Source organism: Marmota flaviventris, chromosome 2 (genome assembly GCF_047511675.1).
Source record: "Marmota flaviventris isolate mMarFla1 chromosome 2, mMarFla1.hap1, whole genome shotgun sequence".
Classification (NCBI taxonomy): Eukaryota; Metazoa; Chordata; class Mammalia; order Rodentia; family Sciuridae; genus Marmota; species Marmota flaviventris.
The window spans coordinates 149230783-149256236 of NC_092499.1; the positions used below are offsets into that span (position 1 = coordinate 149230783).

Here is a 25454-nt window from a genome sequence, read left to right on the forward strand (position 1 = left end):
TGCCTAATTTTAAATTAACTTTTTGGTTATATCTGCATTTTGAAAATTGTTTTTAATTGATTCTAGAATTATAGATTGGCAGTAATATTCTCTTAGTATTTTGAAGCGGTTTTCTTCTAACTTCCATGATTCTGTGGGAGCTAGCTTTTAATCTCCTTTTTAAAACAATAATCTGCTCGTTTGGGGAGTATAGGGTATCAGGCATTGAACCCAGGAGTGCTTAATCACTGAGATACATCCTTACCCCTTTTTAAAAAATGTTGTTTTGAGATAGGGTCTGGCTAAGTGGTTTAGGGCCTCTCTAAGTTGCTGAGGCTGGCTTTGAATTTTCGATCCTCTTGCCTCAGTCTCCCAAGTCACTGGGATTACGGGTGAGTACCACTGTACCTGTTAAGACTTCTTTTTCTTTGTTAGCTTTTTATTCCCCATGATGGACTACTAGGGATGTGTATCTTCAAATACTGTGCCTGCCTCTTTTTTTTTCTCCTCAGATTTCAATTATGTGGAACCTGTTAGACCTTTTATATATGTTCCATCTATTTTTTTATATTTATTTTTTAATTATAGGTGGACACATATCTTTATTTTATTTTTATGTGGTGCTGAGGATTGAATCTAGTGCCTCACTCATGCTAGTCGAGTGCTCTACCTCTGAGCCACAACCCCCGACCCCCCCATTAATTTCTTACCTTTTTTTGTCCACCTGTATATTTTTTGTGTGTTCAGTTTGTGTTTTTCTAGTAACCTGTGTCCTAGTAATCCATATTGTCCTTTTCTAATAATCCTTTCTCCTACTTTTTAAAATTCGGCTTAAGTTCTTAAATTCTGGTATTATCTTTTGAATTCTAGAACTAATAGTTTTTTCTTTTTTATAAATTTCAGTTCTTTGGTGAAATGTTCCACCTTTTCACATTTTCTTCATATATTTCACTATTTAAAAAAAAATACTAACCATAGATATTTTAAAGTCTTTGGTAGATTTGTGGGTCTATATACGATCCCCTTTTCTCTTTGCTTTTGATTACATGGTTTTGTCTTTTGATATATCTTATGTTTTTGTGTCAAACATTGCATGTTAAAGATTCTATAAATGTACCCTACTGTGTTACCTTCCTTCAGGTATGGTTTTATCCTTTTCTCCTTTAAGCCATTGAACTTGTGTACCGAATATTTTAGACCATTTAAGGATTGCCATGAGCCAGGGCTAGGTTGCTGTTTTGATGAAGCCCCCTCCTGCTTCCTTTGGCTCTGCTTTCTAGGAGCCTACCAAGGCTGTCCACTGGGCTAAGTTCTTTGGTGATTTCTTGAATTTAGAACTTTGTCTTCTAATGTATAAATAGTATAGAAAAATTTTCCTCTGCTTTTTTGAGGCTTTTTGTTTGTCTTTTTATTTTATTTTAATTTTTACCTCCTACCCCATACAGGCTGAGAAAATTGGCCTGTTTTGAGGAAACATCTCTCAATACCAGCACTTTAATTTCTACTTCTCTTCTCTCATTGTATATAGGCTGTGGAGTCCTTAATTTTTTCTTTAACTTTTGGGTCAAAGGTGCTTAGCAGCAACCCACTACCCAAAGACTATCCAGAGTCAGTAAATACCAGCAAGGAAAATCATTTGTGAAAGATCGTTTCACATGTTTAAGATTCTTACCATGCCAGAATCTTGGGCATCTCTAGTCTTCCTTGCTTCAGCAGCTTTCTGATGTTTTTGTTTGTTTAAATTTTGAAATAGGGTCTTACTAAGTTGCTTAAGTCTTGCTAAGTTGCTGAGGCTGGCTTTGAACTTGTGATCCTTCTACCTTAGCTTCCTGAGTCACTGGGAAACCAGGTATGAGCCACCATGCTCAGCTCTGATTTCTTTAAGTATATACTTGTTGTATTTCATTCTTCTTTTCCAGTTGATTTCATTGGGGTTTTTGATCTTCCATCAACTATTCCCACTCACCTAGAGGAAATATCTTCATATACTTTACAAGAAAAAGAGAAAAAAAAATTATAGATAAAAATATCTGTAGCAAATGTACCAGAATTGTATTCAACATTTAGGGGAGAAAAATAGAGTTTTTGTTCTTCATGTGATTTTTTTCTAGTTTCATGTGCCTTTCCTTCCCAAAGGTAATCACTATCATGAATTTACTTTGATTCTTTGAACATGGTTTTAAAATTTTACATAATTGCATTGTCATTTTGCATTTGCTTTTTCACTCAGTGTCATGTTTTTGAGATCTGTCTTATTCACTACAATTAGTTATAGGAATGAATATTCTTTAATTCATTCATTAGTACTTCTGTCAAAAAACATTTATATTCATAATTTTTTTACTGGTATAAATGGTGTTATAGAACACTTCTGTGAACATGTCTCCTTACATGTGGATGAAAGTTTCTACATAGTAAACACTATTTACAGAAGAAGTTGCTGGGCTGAGTATGTCCATCATCATCTTTACTATGTTTTCAAGTTGTTCTCCACATATACACTATACTGATTCCCAATTCCTTGTGTACTTTGCTTGACTGCTTGCCTCCTTGTCTGTTTCTCTATTTATTCTGTTTGGATCTTTTCTGTTTTTTTTTTTTCACTCTTCTTTCTTTTATTCAATTTATTTTATACATTTCCTGATTCTGTAAAGGTGAAATGTAACCTGTATTGTGTGTGTGTGTGTGTGTGTGTGTGTGTGTGTGTGTATGTGTAATTTGCCCATTTCTTACTGGGTAGTTGATCTTCTCCTAGGAATTCTTTATGTATTCTGAATATTAATGCTATATGTGTTTATCTGTTTCAGAAAACTACATTTTAATCTTTGCCAAAACACTTTGTAAATTATTTTATGCCAGGATTTATTATAGTGTTTTATAAGGCTTACATTGCCTTTATTGATAGATTGTTAACACCTCAAAATGCATTAAGATTTGTTTATTTCCTAAATTATAATTGATTTTTGCAATGTTCCTAGTGGACTTTTGATAAATGTCTGTTCTTGATGCATGACTCCACATTTTAGATTAATCTCATTGGTGTTCACAACTGTTACCTGTATTTTTTGAGGCTTGTTTGTGTTTGGTTCATCAAGACCTATCACTAATTGCACTAACCACAATGGTGGATTTCACTTTACATTTTATTAGTTTAATAGATATTGTTTTGTATGTTTTGGGACTATTTTGTTAGGCTCATATACATTTAGAATTGTTACATCTGCTTGGTGAATTTTGCAATACATATTGATCTTCTGTCTTCAAGCATGATTGTCTTAAACCTATTCTGTCCACCTTTAGCTATACCTTTCTTTTGGTTAGTATTTTGAGAGATTTAGTTCTCTACATGTGCCTTTCAACCATACTGTATTCTTATGCTTACAAATAGCACCTGGCTGGATTTTTTTATATTTATTTTTTAGTTGTAGTTGGACACAGTATTTTTATTTTATTTATTTTTATGTGGTGCTGAGGATCAAACCCAGGGCCTCACACATACTAGGTGAGTGCTCTACTGCTGAGCCATAGCCCCAGCATCTGGCTGGATTTTGTTGTTGTTGTTTTTGTTTATGTCTTAATAATATCTCTTGATAGCCTAGATGATTTTTTTTTCTGATCCTTTATATATTTGAACTAGTTTTTATACCATCTCAGTTGATCTTTTCAATTTTTTATAGGGCCCAAGCATTTAAAAAAAAATCAGTTAATCATATCATTCCTCACATCCTCAAAGAACTCATATTGCAACTTCACACTGAGCCTCTAGGAAAAAGAACATTGGAAGAAGAAGATACTTTGTTTAGCTAGTAATCCACCAATCTTAGAGATTTTGTTGGGAAGCTGCCACCTTTTTTTGTTCCACCCCATGCTCAGCAGTGCTTCTGTGCTGACTCAGTTTTGTTCTGAAGGACATCTACATCTGCACTGTTGTCCAGTCCCTTTTGTGAGGTGGCAGATATTGATATCACAGGCAGTGGAGGTAAGAAGTATGAGTTGAACCCCAACTGCTGTTTCAAAAATATATTTTCTAGTAGCTCCACTGGCTGTTTATTTTTCCAAGCTGTGAGCCTACACATGCTTCTCCCTTAGTGTCATACATATTCAAGCATAAGAACTGGGGTTTGTCATACTATTTTATCTTAGTCCTTTGGATTCATAATACCTGTAGTTCCCCATAGATTGATTTTGGGGTAAATAGAGATCTACATTCCATGTTAATTTTAGCATTTTTTTCAGGAACCCAGACTTGCTGATATTTTCATATTATTCTAATGAATCCTTCCTGTTTAATGATCACAATTTCCACTTACATAATTGTAATTCTGAATTTGAAGGATTCTTTATTACCAGTCCTTTACTGTGGTCTTTGTTGTTTTAATATTTCTCCTGGCCCATGAATTCAGCAAAGTTTTTTGCATCTACTGAATGCCATTCAGTTTGTTTTAGTAGCTAAGGATGCAGCACCAAACAACACAGAAAAATCCCCCCAGCCTTCTTCAGTTTATGTATTTAGATGTCTGGATTTGTTTAGAAAGTTTTTGTTGTGGCCTGCTGTCCCCAGGAATGGGTGATAAGTGCTGTATTTCCTGAATGTCTTTATGTTTGAAATTTTTTTTTTGCCTTTGTAATTGAAGCATAATTTGAATAATCCTAACAGTCTAGAATTCCATTCTTTTCCCCAGAACGTATTACAAATCTGTCTTCTGGCTTTGAATGTTGTCAGAATTCTAACACCAGACTGATTTTTTTTCCCATTTCTAAAATTGACTTGCTTTTCTTGCTTGGCTGTCCATAGTATTATTTCCTTAACCTTGATATTCAGTAAATTTGCCAGAGTTTTGTCATGAGTCTGGTTATTATTTATATTTTTTCAAGAGAAGGTGTGGTCTTTCAATATTTTTGTTTAACTTTTTAACAAATATTTTTCCAAATACTAATTTAGTATCTTCATTTTTTGCCACTGTACCCAATAACTTTATTCATTTTAGCTAATTTTCTGTTTTGATTCTTTGAATTTTGTTATTGTAGCTCTAAATCTCTGTTACAGTCTGATTTCTTCTTTTTCCCTCTTGTGATTGTTATCAGAGCTATACCAGATCATGTTTTAGGTCTTTCTGTTATCTCATATCTTTGACAATGATATTAGGTATAAATTAACAAAAATGACTTTTCTATAAAATTCTCTTCCTCACCTTTCTTCCTACCACTCTTTCTTCCACCTCTTACTCCCCTCATCCGTCCTGGGACTATGAAGTCCTTAGTTTTGTGAAGAACTTCATATGAATTATCTGACTCTAACTTTATTTTTATCTAATATTGCACATGAAAATTCATTGTTTGGGATTTTGTCTTTTTCCTAGAAGAATACTCTTGAGCTGTGGTATCCTTTCATTCCTTTTGTTGCTTCCCTCGTTGTATTCCATTTTTCTTTTGATTGTCCCAAAAATGTATTTATAAAAATAAATATTTGAATAGATGTTAGAATTTTTTACTTGGGTTTTATATTTAAAATTTTAAGGGTTGGAGGTATAACTCAGTGGTAGAACATTTGCCATTTAACATGTTTGAGGCCCTGGGTTCCATTCTAGAACTGGAAAACAACAACAAAACCTAAATTCCCCCAAAAAAACAAAAAAATTAAAGTATCAGGTATAGGCCAGTATTCAAAGATACTTCATAAGAGGTGATTTGAGTTTGTGGCACAATTTCTATATGAACATATACCATAAACAGAGTTCATTACATAGGCTGATTTTTTTCATTGAAGTTTAAATAAAAACTTTTTCTTAGACTTTTCTTATAATCATTTTACTAACCAACTGGATGTTTGGTCATATATGGAGTATTGTGCTTTGTGTACTTGAAACCAGAAACATAAGGCTTTGGGAATATTAGATTTTTGTGAAATAAAGAGAATATTTAAATGCTAAGATGTATAGATATTAAATGCATTTCGTGTTACCAAAATTAAGAAAACAGACACCTTGCCTCAATTGAGTGAAAATGATTAAACTGCTTTATTACCTGTTTGATTTTTATCATGCTACCTAAGAAACAAAACAGATTGAAGAAACACAGAAACATCTTTAAATTATACTTGTGAAATGCATTTTCTTTGTTGCTTTTGTGTGTACATAGTACATCTGTAAGAGGATATAGCATTAATTTTCTGCCTTTGAATAGCAATTGTAGTGGAAATAATTACTTTATGAATTAGAAATTCTCTGCTTTTTGTAGAGGATTTGCAATGATTGTAGCTATTGCAATGTTAAGTCTCGACCAACATTTAGACAGTGATCATAGGAAGAAAAGCATATGGTAGATATTGATGGGAAAGACATTGCTGAACTTTGTTGGTGTTCTACAATTTAAAGATTATTCAAATGTTTATTCTAAAGGACTTTTAAAAATACTTTTTAGAATATTTTAGATTCACAGCAAAATTAAACAGAAAATAGAATCCAGTATACTTTTCTTTCCCAGTGCCAGCTTCTCCCACTGCCTACATCCTGCATCAGAAAGGTGCAGTTGTTACCATCAAGGAACCTGCATTAGAGTAGTTTTGATTTGTAGAGAATGGCAGCTATTAAGAATACAAACAATAATAAGTATTGGCTAAGATGTGGGGGGAAAGGCACACTCATACATTGTTGGTGGAATTGCAGATTGCTACAGTCACTCTGGAAAGAGTACAGAGATTCCTTGGGAAACTGGGAATGGAACCACCATTTGACCCAGCCATCCCATTCCTCAGTTTATACCCAAAGGATTTAAAAACAGCATACTACAGGGACACAGCCATATCAATGTTTGTAGCAGCACAATTCACAGTAGCAGCTATGTAACCAACCTGATGTCCTTCAGTAGAGAAACTTTGGTATATATACACAATGAACATTACTCAGCATTAAAAGAGAATAAAATCATGGCATTTGCAGGTAAATGGATGAAGTTGAGAATATAATGCTAAGTGAAGCCGAATGTTTTCTTTGATATAAGAATGCAGATACATAATGGTGATTGGTGGGCAGGGAGCATGGGAGGAATGGAGGAACTTTAGATAGGGCAAAGAGGAGGGAGGGGAAAGGAGGGGGGGACAAGGGGGTAAGAATGATGGTGGAATGAGTTAGACATCATTATCCTAAGTACATGTATAAGACACGAATGGTATGAAAATACTTTGTGTATAACCAGTGTCTTGAAAAATTGTGCTCTATATGTGTAATATGAAATGAATTGCATTCTGCCATCATGTATTACAAATCAGAATTTTAAAAAAAGGAACCTACATTTACACATCAGCATCCAAAGTTCATGCTTTACATTGGGGTTCACTTTTGGTGTTGTATAATCAGTCTGGGGGGTTTTGAAAATGTAATATGGTAGTGTCTGCATAATAGTTTTACTGCTCTAAAAATCCTGTGTCCTCTGTCTATTCATCCCTCGTTTTTTTTCCTCCAACTCCTGGTCACCACTGATATTTATACTGTCTCCATAGTTTTTCAGAAAGTTATGCAATTGTAATCATATAGTATATCTTTTTCAGATTGTCTTTTTTCACTTAGTAATCTGTAAGGTTTCTACATGATTTGATGGCTTGAAGCCTCATTTCTTTCTAAGCACTGAATAATATTTCATTGTTTAGATGGACCAGTTTATCTATTCACCTACTGAAGACATCTTATTTACTTCCAACTTTGGGCAATTGTGAAGAAAGTTGATACTAAGCATCCTTGTGCATGTTTTGAGTGTACCTAGTTTTTCATCTCCTTTGGGTAAATAGCAAGGACTATAATTGTTGGATGAAATGGTAAGAGTAGATTTATTTTTGTTTTTGTAAGAAAATGCTGAACTTCCTTCAAAGTGACTAACATTTTGCATTACCACCAGCAGTGAATGAGAGTTCCTATTTCCCCATAGCCTCAGCAGCATTTGTTGTCAGTGTTTTAGGTTTCCACCATTCTAAAAGGTGTGTAACATTATCTCAATGTTGTTTTAGTTTACAGTTCTCTAATGACATATGATGTAAAAACTTTTTTTTCTCTTATTACAACATTTTTAGTGATAATAGTTGGGTTCATTTTGACGTAATCATACATTCATGGAGTTTAATATACTCCATTTCAGTCCCTGGTGCCCCTCTTTTCCCTCCCTCCCTCTATTCTCCTTCCTCTACTGGGCTCTCTTTTCTTTTCCATGTATCTTTATGGTCTGCCAATTCTATACTGCCTTGACTACTGTAGCTTTATAGTAAGATTTGCAGTCATCCCATTTTGCTCTTTTCCTCCTACATTCTGTTAACTGTTTTGGAGTTATTATTTAACATTTATTTATTTTAATTAGGTATATATCACCTCCTACATTCTGTTAACTGTTTTGGAGTTTTTATTTAAAATTTATTTATTTTAATTAGGTATATATCACAGCAGAATGCATTTTGATTCAATGTACACAATTGCAGCACAACTTTTCATTTCTCTGGTTGTACACGATGTAGCATTGCACTATATGTGCTCATACATGTTCCTAGGATAATGATATCCATCTCATTCCACCATCTTTCTTGCTGTTTTGAAGTTTATAACTTTCAGACCTATCCACACTGAGCCTCCAGGAATTTGTCAATCACAGTTCTTAGTGCCTTTGGGACTTCTCTTTTTTTTTTTTTTTTTTTTAATTTTTTTTAGTTGTAAATGGACACAATACCTTTATTTTTTAAAAAAATGTTTTAGTTGTAGATGGACATAATACCTTTAATTAATTAATTTATTTATTTATTATGTGTTGCTGAGGATCAAACCCAGTGCCTCATGTGCTAGGCAAGTATTTTATCACTGAGCTACAACTCGAGCCTCCCACCCCCAACCTACTCTTAACATACAGATCCAGCAATTGCACTTCTTGGTATTTAGCCAAAAGAGTTGAAAAGTTATGGCCTCTCAAAACTTGCACATAGATGTTTATAGCAACTTTATTTGTAATTGCCAAGAGTTGGAAATAACCAAGATGTCCTTCAGCATGTGAGTGGATAAATAAACTGTGTACATCCAGACAATATTATTCAGGAGTTTAAGGGCAGGGAAAATGCTCAATATAATACTGTAATTGTATCATACATGTCATACATTTGTCCAGACTTGGAGATAAACCATGGCTTTTGCTTAGTAATGATGTATCATTATAGGTTCATCAGTTTCAGCAAATGTACTACCCTGCTGATGGGTGTTGATAATGAGGGAGACACTGCATGTTTGGGGACAGAATTTATAGGAAATTTTTTTAGCTTTCTCTTAATCTTATTGTTAGTGTAAAACAAAAATATAAGTCTTTAAAAATAGACAGAATGCTAAGGATAAAATGAAGCTTTCATTTAGGAAGTTTGGAAGTGCTATATTTTAATTTTATAATTTTCAATTTATAGATTCTGGTGCCATCATTGAAGCATGTGTGTATTTTTGTGCAAATTGCTGAAAAAGCTTTTTCTGACTTTACTCTAGTTGGAGTAACTTGGAGGAATGGAGAGGAGATGTTATAAGTTTTTTCCTCTATTAACCCCTTCAAACTTCTGACTGATAACCCATCTTCACCTTCTGACTGATAACTTTAGACATGGTTTTGAATATGGAAAGGACAGTAGAGTCTATATTCTTTTCACTGATAAGGAGCTATTATTTTCAGAATTTTCTATAATCATGCTTAATGCATATTCTAAAGAGCCATTTTTAGTGTTAATTTTAACTCTTGTTAATATCTCACTAATTTTGAAAATATCTGTCTAGAGTAACAATTGTTCTTGAGGTACATTACATTGTTGATTGTAATTTTCTTCAATATTAAAAGAATGAATAAACATTCTAAATTACTGTATCTTTGCTAGATTTAAAATTTTAATGTAGCAAGTACATATAGGTGCATCTCAAGTCATCAGTGATGTAGATTGCACTGGTTGAAGGTAGTATATTTTGATAGTGGTATAATTCCAAATTCTGAAAAGTAGTATTGTAGTCTAGAATAAAAATTAAAAAATTTGTAATGACAAATGATACATAAAGTTAATATATAAAGGGAAAATTTCAAAAGATATTTGAAACACACACATATATGTATTTTAAAACATAAAATATATCTGTATGAGAATCTCTTACTCAGACAAGTAAAAGACATTACATAATAGGAAAACAATCAAAAGATAAGCAGTTTAGAGAAAGCAGATTCTAAAGATAACAAATATAATGAAAAAGTCACTACAAATTAGGAAAATGCATATTAAATTAGATTTTTATTTTATACTATATATTTGCAAAGATTAAAAAGTGTAACAAGGGCTGGGGTTGTGGCTCAGTGCTAGTGCCCTTGCCTGGCACATGTGAGTCACTGGGTTTGATTCTCAGCACCACATATAAATAAATAAAAAATAAAGTCTATCAAAACTAAAAAAAAAAAAAAAAAAAAATTTAAAAAAGAGTAATAACACTTATGAAAATATTATGAAACTGTTAGAAGTAAGTATTTGACTTGTAGACTTATCCATGGGGTTTGGTGAAATGAGTAAAACAAAGGAACGCTGATAACATCCCATTTTTGTCAAATCAAAATTCCTTGTATGTATATACAAATCATATTATCATGATTATATGATAATCTTCTATAAAAATCAGAAATACTGTGCTGAAAATATAGGCTAAGGGATTTGTGTAGCTGCAAGGGAAAGTAGGGAAATAAGCAAAAGATGTTAATATATTCCATATTTGGATTTATATGAAATTATATTTTTGTGTATTTATATAATTAAGATTTTTTTAAAAGATTAAATTATAAGAGATTTATTTTTACAAGATGAAGAAAGGAACCATTAAGGAGCTTTGATTTGCAGAGTATTCCACATAGAGGGAACATAGCATGGTTTATAAATCAGAAAGTAGCTGGTGTCTTAAGGAACACAAACTAACTCTCCTCACCCCCCCCACACAACCTGCATATTTATGCACATACTCATGCTAGTGTAGATTAATGGATATATGGGAGTTTGTTGGGCAATAAATTCAGATAGGGAAATGGAGGATAAATATTTTTTTTGTGTATGTTCAGTGAGTTTTAATGTTACTTTCGGTGCAGTGAAACCCTAATCTTTCACTTACAGAATTTGATCTGTGTTTCAGAATATCACTCTTTCAGTTACTTGGCAGATACAGAGTGTTATAGATAAACCTGGAAGTCCAATAAGATAATTATGTAAGCAAGATGATGAGAAATGATGTAACCTAGCTTGGGTAGTAGTCATAGAGGTAGATAAAAGTAAATAGATTTGAGATAAATATATTTTAGTGGTAAAGTTGGCAGAATTTGCTGATAGATTGGATAGGGTAGATAATTAAGAGGGATCTAAGGTTAATTCTCACATATTTGTTTTTGTTTTTTGAATGGATGGTGGTACCTTTGCTGAAATGGAGAAAGCTAGAAAAAAATTTATTTGTTGCTTTTAAACAATGAAGCTAGATACACTCACCAAACAAAAACTGAGAGGATAAAAACGGGGAGCCCAGGTTCAATACTTGCAGGCATTTGAATGTATGGAGGCTGAGCAGAAGAGGAGGTAGCTATAAAGACTGAGAGGAGCATCCAGTGAAGTAAGAGAATGTTGCATCATGAACATCTGGAAAGGAAGTGAGAATACTGTTAGTTCTGTTAAATGCTGAGGTGTAAAGTTAGATAGAACCAACATGACTGTTGACTTTGATCACATAAATTACAGGTCACTGGTGATGGTATTAACAAGAGCAGTCTTGGTGGAATATGGGGAATGGAAGTCTGATTGTAACAATAAAAGGAGAGAATAAGTGGTAAGAAATCACAGACAACTAAAACAAATGTTACAACATTTCTTTTAAACACTTTACTCTGAAGTAGAGAGCAAAGAGATTGATTAGTGCAGGAGCAATGTAGAGTGGAAGGAAATGCTAGAGCATGTTTATGTACTTCTGGTATTTGATCTAGTAGAGTGCAAGAAAGCCACGGTGGACCATAATGTGCAGATATGTCAATAACTGCAAAGAAGGGAGTGGGGAAAGGTACAGATGAAATAGTTAAACTGATAGATTTAGTGATGAAAAGATGAGGTGATTCTTTTGTTTCTAATGATTTCAAGAAAGATTATGAGAGTGAAGTTGGAGAAGATGGGGAACAGTTGACTTGAAGAATGGATTAATGAATCAAGTGATGTTAGGAATGTCAGGCAACGTTGAGTGTTAATTGAGATTTAATGATCATCAGTTCAGTCACACCAGGTGTGTGTATGTGTGGTGTGTTGCCAGAAATTGTCAACTATTTGCTTAAAGACATAGGGATATTTTGGTGTATATTTAGGAAGTCAGTTTCTTTTTGGTGAATGTGTCAGAAAAGTATGTTAATGAGAGAAGAGGAGACATTAGAAGTGTTTGAAAGGGAGTGAAAGTAGTGTTGGGTCATCAAATCTAAAAAGAGAAGAAAATACATGAGAATAAATACAGGTTGAACATCCCTTACCTGAAAATCAGAAGTCCAAAATTTTAAGCTTTTTCAGCACTGACATGATACCGCAGTGGAAAATTCCACACCTGGCCATGTAAGATAAGTCACAATAAAAACAAAGATCGACTAAAGTGTTGTAAAAATTAACCTTCAGACTGTGTGTATAAAAACAAATGAATTATGTGTCTAGACTGAGGTTCCATATACAAAAGTTCCAAAAATCTCAAAAAAGCCCAAATTCAAAACACCTTTGGTCCCAAGCATTTTGGGTAAAGGTTACTCAATCTGTAGTAATAAAGTGGTAAGGTAAATCAGTTGGAGGACTTGATGAGGTAAAAAAATATCTGGAGAGGTAACAGAAAATAGAGCAGAAGAGGAGACTGTCAAAATAGATTTCATGAATTTGAGATTTTGGAAGTAATGTGGATTATTGGTGGTGGTGTAGTTGAGGGTGTGACAAAGGGAATAGGTGATGAACATGTATTAGAGGTAAAATCACTGGAGATTTTCAAGTAAAGAAACTGAGAGGCCAAGGTGCCAGGGATAGAAGCAGAGCAGAACTGGAAAGAAAAGTAAAGTGTGTGGGTGGGGAGTAATCAGGTAATACTGCATGAGAAAGAGGTGGTGGTGGGTATTGCTTTGTGCTCACCAAAAGGAGGATTATAAGTTGGTATGATTTCATAGCATAGGCTTAAAAATATCTGAGGGCTTTGAAGGGGAAGGAAGGACAAATAATTTGGAAGAAAGTATAGGAAGGTAAAAGGATTTATCTTCTAGGGGACTTGAATATAAGGCAAGTAATATTTTGAAACAAACTGAAAAAAATTGGGGTATCGGTTTGAGAGTCTTCAGGCAGCAGATTTTAATTAGAGAAATAAATTTTAAAAGAAGAATTTGAAAACATCAGAGAACTTGCTGATCCTAGACTGAATTTTAGTGGGTGCTATAGATAGATTTGGGAATGAGGGAAAGCATGAGTTAGTGTGTATTTACTTAGTTGTTTAGACATTAAAGCCTGGATGATGATTGATTACCTGGATGATGATTGATACCTGGATGGAGGGATTAGGGGTTTTGGTGATAATAATTTTAAGATGAGGGATAAGGGACCACTGGTCAGCTATTTCCTTCTCTGTTTCTTTGCCTTCTATGGTGTAGTCATAGCCAAAAAAAAAAAGGAATACCTTCTAGAAGGAGAGGAGACTTCCCTTTTAGAGCTGTTAGACATATAAGATAAATATGTAAGACTGGCAGAATGGGGAAGGAGAAGGCCCATATGAAGTGTGAGAGTAGAATACTTTTCCATCTTTGAAATCTGGCTCAGTATTATAAGAAGATTCATCTTCAAAATAGTCTGTATTTCGAGTACTACTAATGCTTTTAATAAAATATACTTTTTTTCTTTGATTGTCTAGGTCACTTTTACAAAGAGAAAGTTTGGGTTGATGAAGAAAGCCTATGAACTTAGTGTGCTCTGTGACTGTGAAATAGCACTCATCATTTTCAACAGCTCTAACAAACTGTTTCAGTATGCCAGCACTGATATGGACAAAGTTCTTCTCAAGTATACAGAATATAATGAGCCTCATGAAAGCAGAACCAACTCGGATATTGTTGAGGTAACACATATATCTAGTAATGTGTGAATTGCAAATAATAATTGAATCTTGCATTTAATAAGAGTAACTCAGATTACTTTGTACATACAGAGCATAAATCAGGTAGAGGTATCTTTTCTCTGAATTATTTCTTAGAAGGATTGAAAATGGATATATGAACACTCACTTATGCCATAAACATATCCTATTTGTTCAAACAAAATAAGGTGGGCTGTTTTACCTTATATATCTAACATTTAACTAGTATAATCTAACATTTCATCTGTGATTACATATTTTATAGGAATTTTTAAATTATTATAAGAAACCATCACTTTTGGTTAAGATGAAGTTATAATTTTAAAAATCTTAGTCATTTCATTTTGTCAGTGGTAACTTACAACTTTAAATACTAATGAAAAGGGCTGGGGCTGTAGCTCAGTGGCAGAGCGCCCGCCTCACACATGTGAGGCATTGGGTTCGATTCTCAGCACTACATAAAAATAAATAACCAAAGTAAAGATATTGTGTCCATCTATAACTAAAAAATATTTTTAAAAAAGAAATAACACTCTACCTTTAAAAAATAAATAAATACTAATGAAAAGAAAGAAAATTATATAAACAATATTTATTTCATTAATACTACATTTTTGGGAGTGAGGGAAAATCCTTGTCCTTTTTTTGTTTATCCACTGCCCTTTTTAGTGTTTCTTATGGTTTTGCCAACCTAATTAAGTGAAAAAGAAAAGGAATTCTTTTTAGGATGAATTTTCATCTACTCAGAAATAGTATTTTAAAATAAAGCCTTCAAAAAGAAGAACCACTGTACTTTCCCCTTTAATTCTTTTCTGCTTCAAATTTTATAAAAAATAACTTTTCCATGTAGTATATTTATAATAACATTTTAACTTAGCTTCTTGGTTACTTTTGCCTTTTTGCTTGCATTTACAAGAGTGTTTCATTTTTATTTTTTAAAAAGGACTTTTTCATTACTTGAGAGATACATTGGGGCTGGGATGTAACTCAGTGGGTAAGCACTTGCCTAGCATGCACAGGGCCCTGGATTAAGTCCCCATTTCTGCCAAAAATCAACCAACCAACCAACCAACCAACAAAAACCTTTGGCTTAGTTTTGCAATATTAGAAAATAATTTTTTAAATTAGACATTTCCTTAGAGAAAGTAGAGAAGCCATGTGATGATGCAAAACTAAGTATAAGAGAACATATGGAAACCCAATCTAGATTTTATATCAAATGATTGAAATTAAGCTAGAGAAAAATACTTAACTATTTTATTGTATGGGAATCTAAATTATTTGTCCCCACAGATTATGCTACAGTTTAAAAAATGCATTTTAAAATTTCTCAGCCTTAGCAGTCCCTTTCTGGAGAGTGATTGATTTAGTTTGTTATTGAAAAAAAGAATCCTGTTACTTACATTAAAAATCCAACTTTTTAGTCAATAATCAGTTGTTTCAAATGAGAAGTAAAAGTATAGTATAAGTACAGCTAGGACTCATCTCTGTAGCTTGATTTACCCATAGTTTTATGATGAATTTTCTTCAACTCAGAAATAGTATTTTAAAATAAAACCTTCAAAAAGGAGAACCAGCATACTTTCTCCTTTAATTCCTTTCTGTTTCAAATTTATAAAAGATAACTTTTATAAGTTAATACTGTGAACCTCCCTGAAATCTGTTGCGAGTTTTTGATTTTGTTTTTGTTCATCACTTTGATTAAACTATATGGTTTTATCTTTAGCCATATTCCCTTAATATAATTATGCTTGTCATTTGTGAATTATTTTGTCACATTAGCTTTTATGGCACATCTTATCACTTATTTGCAACATGAACTATGTAGTAGATTCGCTCTTGTATTTCATGAGCATATGTTATATTTTTATAAGCTAAGGGATCATTTAGGTAAGGATTGTAGGAGAATTTATAACTGGATTTCCTTGAAATGGAGAGTATTCCTACTATGTTTAAAATGAGTTACTTATTTTAAACATCTTATCAAAAGTTTCACAGCCTTAAGTAAAACAAAGAAATAGAGTTGACTTTGTTGACATCAGCAAGTAGATATTTTAGCTAGTTTCATTATAGAAGGGGATACCTCCTAACCCTAACTACTCTGCTCTTTCATTGCAGCAGTTGTTCTTATCCCCTGGAAGTTGAGGGTACTTCGCACAGCCTAAAGCTTACTTCTTTTAGAGAATTAAAGAATATAGTCTGGTTTAATCTTCACAGAATTTTAAAACCACCTCATTCTTCATCTCTGTTGTGGTCAACAGTCAAATTTTAAGAGAGTAAATCCCAAACATTTAACACTTTCCTGAGTGCTACAATCTGTTTCAATATGAAAGAAAACTTTTGCAGTTTGATTGTCAATTGGGATTTTGATATTTTATTTTTAGTTGTATTTTTTAGATACAAGCTAACAGGACTCTTACCAAAAGATCTCTATGAAATTCTGAATTTATATAAAATACATTGAATAGGATATACTTAGGATAATAAGCAATAAATTTGTTGTGCTCAGATAAGTTAGAAGACTTTATTCTTATTACTTACTTATAAAAATCTTACTAAGTCTTCATTATAAAACAGTGACTATTAAACTTGTAAGATAAGAGATTGGGAATTTAGCTCTGTGGCAGGGTGTTTCTTAGCATGCCCAAGGACCTGAGTTTGGTCTTCAGCCCTGTGGGAGTGGAGGGGACTTGTAAGATAGGCTTTCTTTCACATATGAAGATGATGCAAGCAAGTGCATCCTCACGAGTTTTTATGTAAGTGTCTGAGTTCTTTTTTTATCAGTAGTAATAGCTCATAACTGGTGCATCTACTAGGACTTTTGTGGAGGACCAAACTGAATTTACAGGATACCATTATTGAAAATGGGTCAGTACTCTCTAAGTATCTTACAGGTATCTCATATATAAGGATATTTTTAGAATACCATTACAATTATTTTCTTTTCTGTTTCATATACTTTCCTTTCCAAAAGTTGTAATTGGAAGCAACTTTTTTTATACTCATCTGTACATTTGACAAAAATATTCGTAGGACTTCTGTGTGCTGTGGGTTCTACAAGGGGATGTTATTTAGAGATTTCTAATTCAAGCTGAAAGAATATTCTTTCTACCCATGGTTTCACAAGTCCCTGAAATACACTTTTACCAACAGAAGATTTTATGTAAATAAACTTGTAGTTGTTTATGTAAATAAACTTATACTTGTTAGTGGGATTCTAGACTCCTGAGCCATCACATGTGGCTGAGGAAATCAGGAGTTAAAAGAGGCACAAACATTTAAGAAGTGATCTGCTTTAGGGTATTTCCTTATGTAATATGATCAGTAGTGACACTAACAAACTTCTTTAACAACTTTCATAAGGCTTCTAATGACTTTGCCTATTTCTTGTTGCATATATGTTAGCTTTTAAAATGAGTAGAGAAAAAATAAATAAATAAAATGAGTAGAACTTTACTTTTCCTGAGTTGCCAAAATACCCTCTCATAGTCTTGATTATATTAAAATGTAGTTTTCTGCAGATGTATTCTGTTCTATCGTATCCTACATACGAACCCTTTGGGGATGTACTATAAAAAGAAGGATGGGTGAACTGAGCTGTTAACCATATCTACAGGGTTTGTAGCATAAGGATGCACACATATTATGTCAGTGGGGTTTAGATCAAATATATTTTCTGGGAGCACGGTAAACTTATATGAGTATCCCTAATGCAAAAGTACAAAGTCTGAAACGCTTCAAAATCTGAAACTTGTTGAATGCTGACATGACACTCAAAAAGATTTCAGATTTTCAGAGGGCTGTTAAGCCAGTAAATTTCATAAAAATATTCCAAAATCTAAAAAAGCTCTGAAATTTGAAACATTTCTTGTTCCAAGCATTTTGGATTTGGGTAGTTGGTAGCTAATTAAATTGTGATTATAAACAGTGGTAGCTGTGGTGTTTATATTTATCTATGTTTCAATTTCATGTATAAATACATATATTAGAAACCCACCTACAGAATAGTGTTCTTTGCTCTTTCTTATTTTATATTACCTGTGTTTTAAAACTAGCTCAACATTTTAATTTCAAATTTTAGAATTTTCACTAGAGTTGGTGAAATTTTAAAAACTATGCAACTTTGTTTTTTTTTTCAAATTAATAGCATTGACATATTAAATTTATTGGGGCATTGTAAATTAAGGTCTTGAATATTTTGGGGATGTATATACTTCTTGCATTAGTAAGTTGAATTACAGATGTCTTTTAACTTCATGATGGGATTATGTCCTAGGAGACCCATAAATTACCTGCAAATTGTGCCAAGCTTTTACTTTCCAATATCCTGAGAGTTTTGCACCAACATATCACTAGCCTGAGAAAAGTTAAAAATTAAAAATATAGTTTCTATGGAATGCCTATTATTTTTGCACCACCATAAAGTTGAAAAATTGTAAGTCAAACCAATTAGGGACTGTCTGTGAAAATGAAAACTTACACATTAGTAAATTAAGGGATTGCCATTAGAATGAGCCTTATAAGGCTAAAATATTTGAGATGAAGAGTATCACTGCTATCTTTAAAATGACATTTATTTGAAAATCTTTACACACTACTTTTCCAGAATATGATATTTCCTACAGAAAATGAGTTTTACTCCCTTTTGTCCTATGTTTCATCAACAGCTGATAATTTATACATTCTTTTAAAAAGAATGATACTTGATATCATATAGCTGTGACATTTAAATTCCATTGGATGCATTTTAAAAAGTTATGTCATTGTTTCTGTGGGTCAGAAATTGGGGGGAAGCTTAGCTTAATCCTCTGCTTCAGGGACTGTCACAAGGCTACAGTGAAAATATTGCCATTGGTAACATCTGAAAATGATTCAAAGCTCAACTAGGGAAGTATCTGCTTCTAAGCTTACATTGATTTTGTAGGAGTCATACCTTTAAGGGTTGTTGCACTAAGGGTCTCAGTTCTTATTGACTGTTGTCCAGTGTCCACCCTCTCTCAGTTTCTTACCAGGTGGACCTCTCCAATATGGCAGCTTCAGCCATCAAAGCCAGCAATAGAGTTCCAGCAAGCCAAACGTCACATCTTTTATAACTTATTTTCAGAAGTGACATTCTATAATTTTTGCCATATTCTGCTTGATAGAAACAAGTCACTAGGTCCAATTCAACTTACACTAAGTAACAGGATTACACTAAGGCATGAATATTGGGAGATGGGATTACTGACAACCATTTTAGAAAGTTGCCTACTGTATGCAGTGTAAGGCTAAACGTCTGTTATAACTAACACTATTTAGATCCCAGGGAAATAATGTCTCCATACCTCTTGTCCTGTCATTGAAATAAAGAGCAACTAAATGTCTGTTATAACAAACACTGTTTAGATCCCAGGGAAATAATGTCTCCATACCTCTTGTCCTGTCATTGAAATAAAGAGCAACGGTGAGCAAAATACTGATTTTTATGGGTTGTGCTACTCTTGATTATAGAGAGACCATTGTTTAGAATATAGAGAGAATTTGAACAGTGAAAGTACTAGGGAAGATGAAAGAAAGATTGATTACCTTCTCAATTCCTTCCTCTCAGTGTGCATGTAATATTTTCTTATATAAAAATGTATCAGTTCAAAGTAGAACACACTTGCACCTGGTGCTGAGGAACATTTTCCTGTGCTAAACACTTCACATTGCTCTTAGATTTACATATATGTCTCTGGCATAGCAGCATAGCAGTCATGACACATGAAATACACTGATATTGAGATAGGCATTGAACATTTAAATTACTGATAGTTTTATTTTTATCAAAATATTTAATAAAATGTCACCTTTCTATAAACTTAAATACTTGGAATTTGTTTTACACTTTAATTTTAATAGATTGTTTAAGCCTTAGAAAAATAGCATTTGAATGCTTGAAAATAATTTTTTAATTTTACACTATGAATATGGTTACATTTAACTTTTTAATTTTTTAGCTCATTAGCATCAAGAGTGCAGATTATGTGAAAGTCTTGATTATAACAATATAATTAGTGACTTTGCTGAAGTCAAGAAAACTTTATGTTGTTATGTATGTATTTATAGATAATACTTGTCTTTATTCTCATCCAACCATTTCTGGTCTGCAAATAAAATACCTAAATATATACAGTAATAATTAAATAGTCATTTGATATTATTTTAATTGTGTAGCTCTGAGAGAGAACACAAACTTTACCCCTATACTTCTACACTCAACACTCAAAATTTGGTGACCAGATATTTGTGGGGTTTTTCTCCATACACCAAACAGCTTATTAGTGGACACTGAGTATCTTCTAATTCAGTAAAGTTCTGACACTCTATCAGTAGAGTTAGTGTGCGAGCCCGTAGGATGAGGGGTGAAGTCCATACTAGGTACCAACCAGGGTTTCCACAAGCCCTTCCTTTGTTTTGATGAATTCATTAGAGTGGCTTACAGAACTTGAGAAACACTGGTTGACTTTTAACCTGTTTATTATAAATCATTTTATAATATAGATGAACAGCCAGATGGAAAGGAGGTTTGAAAGGGTCCGTAGAGCAGGACCTTCTCTCCTTGTGGAGTTGAGGTACACTGCTTTCCCCTCAAGTGGATATATTTATGAATCTGAAAGCTCTATTTCCTATATTTCATTAGGTAACAATTCACAAAGAATGTCATCAAAGATGTTCATATCTTTTCATGTTATTAAGCATTAATACAAAAAGAGGCGGCAGACTTTTTTGGTGTGTGGAGTTGGAGATTGAACTCAAGAGTCTTGCACAGAGTGCTAGGCAAGCACTCTACCACTGAGTTACACCCACAGCCCTAGGTAGGTGGTACACATCTGTTTAGTCCTATAAAAAGTAGTATTTAATGTAAACATACAAAGAAAATGTTATGACCTCTGTATTTTCTTCTCAATACATTATGATAAATTTATGAATTATTATATTAGACATGGTATTATTTTTGTTACTAAGTTTTTTTCTCATTTTGCAGAAATATTTTTGTTTGGTTGATTGGTTGGTTGGTTTTTTGGTACTGGGTGTTGAACCCAGGTGCACCTTATCACTGAGCTACATCCCCAGCCCTTTTTTTTATTTTGAGTAAGGGTCTAGCTAAGTTGCTGGAGGGACTCACTAAGTTGCTGAGGCTAGCCTTAAACTTGCAATCCTCCTGTCTCTGCCCCTTGAGTTGCTGGCATTGCTGTCATGTGCTACCATGTCTGCCATTTTGTAGAAATAGTTGAAGCATTAAATTTTACAGCTCATACTGTTTTTTAAAAAAGATGACTTGGTGGCATTGGAGAACATTCATAAATAACTCGTGTGGCAGTTGAAATCATTGTGCTATCATTTAAGGACAAAATACAGGGGCCATGACCATTTCTCTCTCTTACTAATGTTTTGTGAAGTGTTACCAAATAGAGGTATTTCTTTTTCATCACAGGAATACCATAACACTTTAAAAAAAATTCCATTTGCAGAATCTCATTTGATCTTCACATCCAAGGTAAGCTTTTTTAGAAATAGAAATTGGGACTCAAATGACCTACCCAGAGTCCTGTAAAAGAAATTGGCAGGGTCAGACCAGAACCCAGGTCTCTGACATTATCCTCTTTCTTTGCTTCTCAGTTTACTGGATTCAGTGAAGCTCTGAAACGTGTCACTATAAATAAGTTAGAGTTTATACACATATCAATCATATATAACATTTAGCAACTATAAATGAGTTTTCCTTAATAATGAACAGAAAATTAATGAGGGTAGTTGCAACAAGAAAAATAGCATTTATTAAGCATTTCATATACTCTGCTACTCTTCTAATGAATTAATTTTTATAATATTGTAGAATCCTTATTTCATAGTTGATGAAATTGAGTCACAGATATAAGTGAAACAGAATGATGATAACTTGGATTCTGAAGAAAGTCTACCTTCTTGAATCTTAATAATCTTCACCTGCCTTCAAATTGCAAAGGAATTTGAAAATAAGATCTTAAAGAACACTAGGGAATCAATATAAGATGTACCTATCAAATAGGTAACAAAAACAGGTAATAGTAAAAGTGTGCCAATAGTATATTAAATACAATTAATGATTCTCAAAAATGTGGTACCCTGTCCAGCAACATCAGTATCGCCAGAGAATTGTTTAGAAATGCAAGTTCTTGGGCCCTATCCAAGACTTACTGAATCAGAAACTCATTTTGATATGAAGTCTAAGCAATTTTATATTAACTTGTCCTAAGTGCATTTATAAACCAAAAGCTTCAAGTTAATACACAATATCTTGGCAATGGTTATTCAGCTTTTTAAATATTTTTATCCCCAAGAATATCTCCTGAAATGATTACAGGTGGGGAGCAAGCATAAATTGTAACTATTTAAACCTTTTAAAAAGCCATTCAAAATAGTATACCAATTGTCACTAGGATATGTATTTCTAATAGGTTACATTTCAGTTCAGTTCTACATAGTTATAAGAGCTTCTTCAAATGTAGCTCCTTTAATGGTTGCTTCTTGAAAGGTATGGGAGCATGGTAAGAGATGGAATCTGGTTGAAAGTTAACTGACTTATCTAGTGTTGACCCGGTAGAACTGGAAGGCATGATTCTGCTTCAGTTTTCTTACAGGTTTAAAATATCCTCAGAGAGGCTTTTGGAGCCAATCACTTTCCCCCCTATATTATAGATAAGGATTGGAACAGACAGGGAGTGTTTTAAGAGGCTTGCCTAATGTTTTACAGGGCTGCAGTGGAGCGGCAGGGAAAGGGAAAAAATAATGAGGCATCTGAAGACAAGACAAAGCTTTCCTCCACCTCCAGCCCCCTGCCCTGCTCTTTTATTCCTAACAGAGCCTGAAGCAGCAGGATGATGACTCACAGGGTGAGGCACACAATCCTCATGGCCCTCCTCCTCTTCCCACATGTCGCTGCACCATCACTTCACACAGCAGTCACCATAGCTCTTGCAATTTCAGTTTTACTATTTTTATTTTGCTATGTATTTGAATATTATTATTTTTTCATACAATTATTGGTCTTCATTTATGTGCTTTTTATAAGAAACTATGCATCTCCAGGTGTGTTTTTTCTTGTTGAGGTCATATTTTTCTCCATCAGAGATTGATGTTTTTGATAAATAAATGAGTTCGGGGGTGGGGGAAGGATGATATATATCACTTTGTAATGTAAGTTTCTGTAAGACATTTCTTGTGATTATTCACCAATATCTGTGCCCTTTTTATGTCCATATGTTCAGGAATTATTTTAATACTCATCAGTAGATATAAAGTGTTCTTTTTTATTCTGGAAGGCCTTCATTGCACTGGTCAAATTTTTGACCAAAGAGAAAAAGGAGATGGAGAGTGGTTAGAGTGAACTTCCTCTAGAGGTGACCCTATCACCAGTTTTTAACAGGAAATGGTTGAAGAAGGGAATGGGATAGAGGGAAGGTATTTTATGTCCAAAGGGCAACTTAGGTGGAAATTAAGACAATTTCTGCACTCTCCAGTTTATGAAGACAGATCAGCTAAGTACAGCTGTAGTGTAATGTTAATAATAAGATTAGCTAATACCTGAGAAGTAAACCACCATCTCATGATGTATTTAGGCGCTTGACTTTAACCTGGTGGTTTGCCTAGTCACTGAAAGAATTTAATAAAATAGCTTGCTAGGTTTCATTGTCTTACATTCTCAGGCAAGAAAGTGTGTTAGAACTGCATGGCAATTTTTGAAAGGGGTTGCAGAGAAAGGAAGAGAAAAGAGAGAAGGAGTAAAGATGTTGGATTATCTCTACATATTTTATTTATTTCACTAATATATCATGACTGTGTACCAGACCCAGGTAGATAATGGTAAATGACCATCCTGCTTCTTTTTTCTTAACAAGATGATGTGTTGGGTATATTATTGTTTTACTGCAGAAGTCCTTTTGTTGGATACACTTTAGTAAGGCTTTGAAGGCCCTTAGAATCCCAATATTTATGTTTCCTACCAAACAATAATCATTCAGTATATAAATTTTTATACTGTAATTAGAACTAGAAGATTATTTAAAGCAAATGGTGGTGCTGGGTATTTAACATTTTCATCAGTGTTCTGTGTATGCTTTAATAAAGTGAAATATATAGATATTTTTAAATGGTGAAATAGTTCTCTTTTATAAAGATCCATTGGAAACATGTAATTTTTGAAAACTGGCACTTTGAACAGATATGTTAAAATTCAGGTGACACCCAGTTTTCAGTATTTATTTATTAAGTTATTTTATTTCTGAAAAAGACTACTTAAGGATCTAAAATCTCTATAGAAGATATCTTCTTTGCTTAGATTAGTCAGAACTCTGCTTTTTAACTTATAATTATGGAATTAGGGCCGTGCCTGTGAAGTTTCAAATGGTAGTATTTTAAGAAAGTAAGTACATACATGAGGATTTTTCACATTTTTTGTTTAATTGACTCACAATTGTTAACATGTACTTTGATAATTGTGTATCCTAAGGATGTTCTTTGAAGAATGTTACTATATGTTTAGAAGAAATGAGATTATGTTTATTTATTTAAAGAATGGTTGTTGTAGTTCTTATTTTAATTCATTAGCAGTAAAACATTAGCAGGTAAATCTTTTATATATTTTTATAAATGCTAGCAATTTTTAAGACTTGATAAATAGACTGTGCTTTAGCTTTCTAGAATAGACTACAGCTTAATTGTTTGTGTTAGAATTTACTTCTTGTAATTCAGTGGAGAATGTTTTTCTGTCATGCTTTGCTTTCGTAGAAATTTTCTTTTCCTATAATAGTTCGTTGTTTTGTGTAATTTCTGGCCTTAAGTTATTTACAGAATCTAGCTTGAAAATCTTAAAAATGTTGATGTTTTGAAGAAGAAACAAATAACAAGTAATATTTGTGCAGGAATTTTAAAAATCAGCTTGCTTTTTATGTTTCCATTCATATAGGATTATTGCATAAAACATAATTAAAAGATGTTATTGCCATTTTCTACATTTGTATAGATGAATTAAGTATTTAAAATTTGTTATTACTTTGAAGTAATAAAAAACCTACCTATGTTATGTTTGAGGTATTAAACATTTTGAGGGTCAGAGTTGTGGCTCAGTGGTAAAGTGCTTGCCTCCAATGTGTAGGGCACTGGGTTCTGTCTTCAGCACTCCATTAAAAAAAGAAGAAGAAGAAGAAGAAGAAGAAGAAGAAGGTATTGTGTCCATCTGCAACTGAAAAAAAATTTAAAAAATTTTTTGAAGGATGGTAGAAAATAGCTTTAGATAAGCATTTAGGCATTTTGTAAAAGGTGTTTGATATT

General features: G+C 33.1%; 1 protein-coding gene across 11 annotated transcripts in view; it reads left to right on the forward strand.

Moving 5' to 3' along the window:
- The window catches only part of Mef2a (myocyte enhancer factor 2A), a 157301-nt gene that overhangs the window by 80457 nt on the left and 51390 nt on the right, over positions 1 to 25454 (forward strand). For all 11 annotated transcript variants that reach the window (XM_071608664.1, XM_071608660.1, XM_071608661.1 and 8 more), the window contains one exon: positions 13902 to 14105. In XM_071608664.1, the coding sequence (XP_071464765.1) occupies positions 13902 to 14105 (204 nt within the window). The remainder of the gene's footprint in view (positions 1 to 13901; positions 14106 to 25454) is intronic.